The sequence below is a fragment of the Triticum urartu genome, chromosome 5 (genome assembly GCF_003073215.2).
Source record: "Triticum urartu cultivar G1812 chromosome 5, Tu2.1, whole genome shotgun sequence".
NCBI classification, from domain to species: Eukaryota; Viridiplantae; Streptophyta; class Magnoliopsida; order Poales; family Poaceae; genus Triticum; species Triticum urartu.
Window position 1 is genome coordinate 98,696,641 of NC_053026.1, and position 7,394 is coordinate 98,704,034.

The 7,394-nt window shown below is 40.7% G+C and overlaps 1 protein-coding gene across 7 annotated transcripts; it reads left to right on the plus strand.

The window, feature by feature from the left end:
• The first annotated feature begins 453 nt into the window (after positions 1-453).
• LOC125508060 (factor of DNA methylation 1-like) lies at positions 454-6,200 on the plus strand. Of its 7 annotated transcripts, none has more exons than XM_048672629.1 (9): positions 454-613; positions 882-920; positions 2,416-2,604; positions 3,156-3,337; positions 3,721-3,870; positions 4,273-4,503; positions 4,621-4,844; positions 5,565-5,610; positions 5,815-6,200. In XM_048672629.1, the coding sequence occupies exons 3-8, from the start codon at positions 2,433-2,435 to the stop codon at positions 5,569-5,571; spliced, it is 966 nt and encodes a 321-aa protein (XP_048528586.1). In that variant the 5' UTR covers positions 454-613; positions 882-920; positions 2,416-2,432; the 3' UTR covers positions 5,572-5,610; positions 5,815-6,200. The 7 variants fall into 7 exon arrangements, with proteins under 7 accessions (XP_048528586.1, XP_048528583.1, XP_048528582.1 ...); XM_048672626.1 differs by having other exon boundaries at positions 2,422-2,604; XM_048672625.1 differs by having other exon boundaries at positions 455-613; positions 2,428-2,604.
• Positions 6,201-7,394: the final 1,194 nt, after the last annotated feature.

Consider the following 7,394-nt stretch of genomic DNA (forward strand, 5'->3'; position numbering starts at 1 on the left):
AACTATTTCATGCGGCTGACCTTTTTGTGTGACGCCCGACACGAAGGCGTCACACTACACTGTGCAACGCCTCGTAGATAGGCGCTACACGCCTGGCCAGCGTCACACCCATGTGATCCGAAAGTTACTAAGTCAGTGTGCAGCGCCTGAGAGCTAGGCGCCACACTATACAGTGCAGCACCTAGCTCGTAGGCTCTGCACAATGACTTAGCAATTTTTAGGCAGTTTGGGGTGCAACATTGGCCAGGCGTGTAGCGCCTATCTGTGAGACGTTGCACAATGTAGTGTGACGCCTTCGTGTCGGGCGTCACACAAAAAGGTCAGCCGCATGAAATAGTTTCACGAGCAGTTTATTCTATGATTTGATTTCGTTCACAGGTCAAATTTGTCAAATTTGTCAAATTTGCCTACTGGAGCAGTATCTCTCTCTCCCCTCGTTGCTTCCTCCTGCCCTGCCGTCCCGTCGTCATCGCAGCTTCCCCAGACGCTGCTTTGCCATTAACCCCCCGGCCCGGCCGCCCCCCTCACCCCGCATTCACCAACCCATCCAGGAAAACGAAGAAAACAAGAAACTCCAAAGCTCTCTAGTCTTTGCCGTGAGCAATCGGCAGAGGTACTAGAATCCACCCGGTTGGTTGCAGATTCGACTGATGTTTTCGGTAGCAGACATTTTTTTTCCTGATATTGTTCCGTATTTTTGGACCTCCTTGATCTTGTTTTGCTCTGTTCTTCGTGGTTCCATCCCATTCGTTCTTGGTCACCGCAGATTTCTGCCTGCATTTCTTCCTGAAGCTACATTCCAGTTTTGTAGTAGTATGCTGCAATACTCGCCTACTCCCCTTTCTGTCCTTTATTGACCTGCTTGATTTTCCGCTTTGCAGATCTGTTAGGGGGGCGCTGTTGCATCCACTCCTGCTGAGGTGACGTTTTCCCTGCAACTTGTTCGTATTATTTTTTTTGTCATCAGAGAAACACCATATTTCTGGGATGGGGGAGTTCGTCAGTGTTTATCATGATAGATCTTGATGTTGTAAGCTGTAACCGTTGCTGTTTCTAGAAGAGGTAGAATAAAGAAGCACAAATTGTGCTATCCCTATTCCCCTCTTAGTATTTGGTACTACATCAAACGTAAACATTTTCGGAAAACATAAAAACGTGCTACTCAGCTAAAATAAGGGCTCTTGGACAACACTGTAAATCTACAATAAAACAGATTCGACACGGAAACTTCACATATAACTAGAGCACTTGGTACACGTGCCATTTTTTCTTGTCAAGTATGCGTGCATGTCGAACTGATTTGTGGTTACAAGATGCTCCCAAGAATCTTTTAAGCATTTTGGCTTTCGATTGTAAACCTATTCATTAATCAATAAACTCCCCAACTTTCCCACACAAAAAAAGTATACGTGCATATCGATTTGTCTAACTGATCATTTACCTGCCATTTTAGGGCGCCCAATTGCATTTTCTCTGTGACAACTCTTTTAAAATCATTACATGAGTATGCCTCACCGTGTGATGTGCAATCCAATTGTATGCTCTGACTTATTCAGAAATCGACATGATGTTTTCCTTTTACTCTGATTAACCGGTAATGACAGAGTTTTCAGATTAATTTTTATTTCCATGTCTGGTGTCTCCAGTTAGCACTTCATACAACACAAATACAGATTCGAGTTTTATTTTCCTAGGTTCCGATTTTCATTGCTGTTCTTAATTTAATGTAATGTAATTTCGAAGTTGATCCTAGTAGGGACTTTAAATTTGATCATGTCTTATGGTTGACATTTGTCACTAATTTGATCTTTCATGCCCACACATATAATTTTTTTAAAATTCTTTCATATGTGGTTGAAACTATTTCTATTTAGCAAAATAATTCAGGGAAATCAGGAGTTCTCTGTATCAAGATTTAGATTTGCATTTATTATTATGAATTTTTTAATTCTCAGAACATTTATTTGGGCGCACATTTATCGATTTACAAGTATGTTGACTTCATGCATGGTTTAGATTCCAGCTAATACTATTTAATTTTCCTTTTATATTTGGAATATGCAGACAAATGGGTTAGTAAAACTAAGATTTATGAACAAGAAATGACACCTTGGTTAATACTTCAATTACCTTTATTTTGCTCTTTAGGTAATTTATTGGCAACTGGCAGTTGTTATTTTGGCACCTCATGAACTTGTACCAAAGAAAGTTTGCGTGGATGAAGAATAAAAGTACAAAAAGGAAAAGAAAGTGCCATCTCATTAAATTTAGCGGAATAATGATACTTAAATTCTGAGGACAGTAAAGATTGTGTACTGCTTCTAACCCCTGACCACGGATATATCGGTTACTGGTTTCCACAATAATTGGTTGATAAATTAAACCCAAATGGATCTATATTCTGATATTTTATAGGTCCAGTTGCAGGCTATATGGCTGAGACAGGAGGCGCACGTTGTTTGCACGCAAGCCTTGATGTGTTGGCTTCTGATGTTCACTCCAGGCTGGAGTTCCACAAGAGTGCCTATACGGACTACGCCGGCATCAACAATGCGCTTCACTGTGTCATGGAGGAAAAAGCAAATCTTGAGCTACAACAGAATGGTAAAAACTCTTGTGTTTTAGTAGGAATTTTCATATCCTTTAGTATGTAATAATAACCGTCTAGGTGATAACTTTGAAGTGCTCGTAATTTCTACATAAGAAGATCGTATCGCAAGAGATGAATTCTGTTGCCATGACATAATAGGATCATCAGAAACACAGTACTCCCATCTGTTTGTTAAAAGATATGTTTTGTGCATGGACATGGTCTCTGCTATGCAATTTTTCTATGGTTGTCACATGAATTTGTTAATAGAAAATTGAAAATTTGTGATATAATAAATGCATTTTCTCTTACTGGTCTAATAGTATTAGTTTCAAAATAACGATACTAAATAAGTTTTCACATGGTGAGTCACAGTTAGAAATGTTTTGACTGTACACATTCTAGGATGTCATCTAATTACGACAGGGCGAGTAGTTTACTACCTTAAGCTATACAAAAATAATACCGACACTTCACACTTGAACTTTTATTGTCAGCCAAACCAAAAGATAATCCTAAAAAACTAAACTGAGCTTTGTTCTATTCTTTTTGGTACTGTGAACAGCTGTCACTGAAAAGGACAAACTGATCACTGAAAAGGACAAACTGATTGCTGAACTGAAAACAAGGAATGAAGAACAGGCAGCAGAGATTGAATCTCTAAAGGAAGAGCTGGAAGCAAGGGAGTCAAGCCATGTACTACTAGCACTGCAGGGAAGTGGTCTTCAGAGTAGCCAGTCTGGAAGAGTGAGTATTTTTCCTTGGAGCAATTGGAAATTGCATTTTGATTGCTAATCCTTGCTGTGTTGAATGAATTAGAGGGACACTACCTCTGTTCAGATTGCAGATTACAGTATAGCATCTTGATCGTTCTTTTGTTTATGGATTTTTTTATCAGATCTTCAGTTTATTAGCTGCAGTTGATCTATGTGGATCTTTATTTGCAGTAGTGCTGTCGAGTAGTTACATTTCATTGGGTCATTGACTGGTAAACTAGTATAGTGATCATTGTCTTATTCTTATTTGGAGTCATTGATCTTGGTAATTTAACAAAGTACAAAATTTTCCACTTTATTGTGTACGTGTGTTTGTCAGCGCCATGTAATGCCCTGATGAATCTTTATGCACAGAATAAACGGACACGAGAATCTGATGGCAACGGTGAAGTTGCTGATGAGCATGGTGTTATGGACAATCCTGATCAAGATGATCAAGGTTTAAGCACTGAGCTTGAGAATGCTAAAAAGGAACTTTCTGATATCCACTCTAAGCTGATCAAGGTTCGGTCACCCTCTGCTGACATTAGATTCTGCATGCATTCTGATCATTACTTTTTGAACTTTTTTTATATGGCAAACAGTGGGGAAAAGCCCCACTGCAGTTTTTATTAATAATAACTAGAAGCAGTGAAGTGTACAAGACGATAAGCAGAGTTAACCCAGAGAGCTTAATAAATGAATAAAGACCTAGTAAAAGAAAGAAAATAATATAAGACGTTTCAGGTGATACCTACTTAAAAAAAAATGAAAATCCTTGTTGAAGTTACTCAGCCATTCTTTGGAAAGTGTGGAATGTTTGCTCGTAGCTCTATGGCCAACCATGGCTTGTTTGGTCACACCATTTTAACTGTTCTGTTGAAAAATGGACACGAGGTGGAATATTGAAAATTTCTTGTGCTCCAGGGATTCATGGATATTAGTGCTACTTCAACACGGAATATTGCAATAAAGAATATAGGCGAATTGAGCTACAAGCCGTTCCAACAGGCATGCCTTAAGAAGCTGCCTCCAGAAGAAGCTTCGAAGAAAGCTTCTGAGTTTTACAACTTTTGGCAGAAGCAGCTGCTGAACCCAGAGTGGAATCCCTCCAAAACTGTCATGGAGAAAGGTAACCCTGAGGAAGGTATCTCTAAGGTACTACTGCACCGTCTTGTCTGAACCTCAAAGTTCTTTTACAGACCATAGCCTGCGTTCCTTATCATTTGGTGGAGATGATAATTTATGAGATTTTACTATTATTTGTGTGATTAGGAGATTGATGTCCATGATGCCGATCTGCTAAAGCTACGTGCTGAATGGGGTGAAGACGTGTACAAGGCTGTGGCGAATTGTTTGGTGGAAATGGAAAAATGTGGCAGGCTGACGGACAGAACCATCATACCCGTGATTTGGCATCAAAAGGCGGACAGGACAGCCACTCGCAGTGAAAGTGTTGAGTACATGTGCAGCCAAGTGAGGCGTCTGAGAACTCGCAGGTATGACAGTACGAGCTTAACATGTGTTTTCAAGTAAGAATCTTCTGCTTCTTAAAGATTGCCCTTTGATATTTGGCTAGAATCTTTTTTGTGTATAATTTAAAACAGAAACATCAGTACTGATTGGAACGCCATAATGGTATTCATAGTTTTTGATGCTTGTGAGAAATGGCAATGCAAACTAGTAGGAGTATCTCTTAGGAGCTGAGAAAGCCAAACATTTTTGGCCTTCTAATACATACTAAATAGATCTCGCATGATTTATAGTAGCCGATTTGTATTAAGTGAAAATCTTATATGAACCTATGTCCACATTTACCCCTCCATGAGTTTGTAGACTTTTGTGCTTCCAGAAATTTTGCTGAAAATCACAATGTTATAAAAATGTTAAATTTAGGTACATGTAACAAATTGTGAAAAAAAAAGAACCATATGTGCTCTGTACAAAAGATGAAGATAAGAACATGTCTTTGCTACGTAATTTGGTACCTCCTGTTTCCTTTTACAGTACACATAATCACATTCTTCAATGAATATTTGTACATGCACCTAAATTACTTCGTGCAGTACCATGAATGTTTGAGACCTTTTGATACAAACACTTGAATAAGTTAATATGAATGAGCCCACGCTCATAAAACATAAAATTTGATTTGATAAAATTAGATTATATATAGTGCCCATTAAATATATTTTGAAGACTTGTCTGGATGTATGCAGGAACTGACTTTGCAGGCGCAAGGCAGGTTGGTGGAAGAACATGGAGGTGATTTACTGTTCTTTGAATCGCTTTAATGTGAGATCCTAGAAATTCTGGACCTTATACATTTTGAGATCTGAAGGAAAAACATAAACCTAGCTGATGTTGCATGAAAAATTATTAAAATTAAACCAATACATCTGATGGTAACCTGTATAACAGTACAGTCATAATTGCCTTAGCTGACATCTTATCCTGTTTTCTGACTAGGTCTGTCGTATCAACTCCATTTTGGAAACAGGGGCAGTAGAAGTAGCAAACCTATGGTGAAGAACTGAAGACTGGAGAGTCTGATTTTGTCGAAGAACGAAACCGCAGCTGATCGTATGGCAGAACATTGTCATGATCGGTGTGTTATGTGATCGTTTAGTACTACCTAACTACCTGGAACCTTAAAATAGATTAACGCAAGCAGCCCTTTTGCCCATCGTATTTTAGCTGTCCTCTTAGTTTCAGTGTTCTTCTGGACTCTCCGGCAGCAATTCAGCGGCACCTACATTACTTTGAACTGTAAAGCTTGCTGATGAGGGGAACTTTTGCATCGTTGCACTGTCGTGCTGCACTGCAAACGTAATATATTAAACTAGCCTTTTAAATTGTCTCTTGCCTGTTTTAGTGTTTGTCTAACCTGGCCATTTTTTGAGCAAACACATTTCGGCAACTGGCTTGGTAAATCTAATTAGTTTTTGACCGCGACGACAACGACGTTATGATGGCCCACAAAATCACAACTTCAGTAAAATAAACGCTTAAAGTTTCAACTCTGAAACTGGATGAGCAAGCGACTGAGAAAATCGCAAGTTTCAAAGATTAAAACTTGAAACTTACGAAAGATTAAAACTTCAAACAAAGATTAAAACTTGAAACTTACGAAAGATTAAAACTTGGAACTTACTGTGTCCTTGTATGAGATCCAACTACTGTGTGCTCCCACACCTGCGTGCCCATATGAATTTTCGAGAACTTGGGGCAACTGCAACGCCGATCATCAAAACAGATATCACTAAATGTTCGTTTGCTCCCGCACCTGCGTGCCCATATGAATTTTCGAGAACTTAGGGCAATTACAACGCTGATCATCAAAACAGATATCACTAAATGTTCATTGTCACGCCCGGACTTCCCGTGGACAGGATAGAGGCGGAGGACATCCAACCAGAGTCACCAAATAAAAAGCAGACACTGGTCCGGTGCGTCGTTGGCCTTCACGTTCTACGCCTCGAAGAGGCGGTTTCGCTCCGTCTTGTTCACGCGGAACAACCACCTCTCACATCGGATGGTGCAGGCGCTGCACACAGTATTGAACATCGTCCGTTGCTTGTCCATGATGCTCGGATCCATCGTGACCATGGTCCGACGGCCTGGCCGGACGCCTGCTCCCCTGCGATCTAGTACTCCGCCAGCAAGTGCCCCTCGAGGAGTTGCAGGTTGTATCACTGCTCCTCATGCAGTAGCCGCAACATGGACGCCGACAATGCATGTTTATCTTGCTCCACATTCTCCATCACCCAGTTGTAGTGTTATTTCGCTTGCACCAGGGTGAACCTGTCAACCGGTGGCTCATGCACCGATGTGGGCGCCTGCTCCTCCTTCTCTGCTTCCTTCGTCGTCTCGTCCTCCTCATCGGAGCTCGGCTTATGAGAGGTCTGAGGCTGTCCCTCCGAAATGCAGGTCGTGCGTGGGGATTCCCACGCGTGCACCTCGACCACAATTTCGTGGTGGCGTCATGACGACAATTTCTTTCACCACCCAGGATGGGTCCCGACCATTGCGACAATGATGGATGAAGG

What these genes read in the sequence shown, in the direction of transcription:
- LOC125508060 (XM_048672629.1), top strand. Translation starts at nt 2,433, where the DNA reads ATGGCTGAGACAGGAGGCGCACGTTGTTTGCACGCAAGCCTTGATGTG. An exon ending in TCCACTCTAAGCTGATCAAG is followed by an intron (nt 3,871 to 4,272) that starts GTTCGGTCACCC and finishes CTTGTGCTCCAG; the next exon opens with GGATTCATGGATATTAGTGC. An exon ending in CTGAGGAAGGTATCTCTAAG is followed by an intron (nt 4,504 to 4,620) that starts GTACTACTGCAC and finishes TTGTGTGATTAG; the next exon opens with GAGATTGATGTCCATGATGC.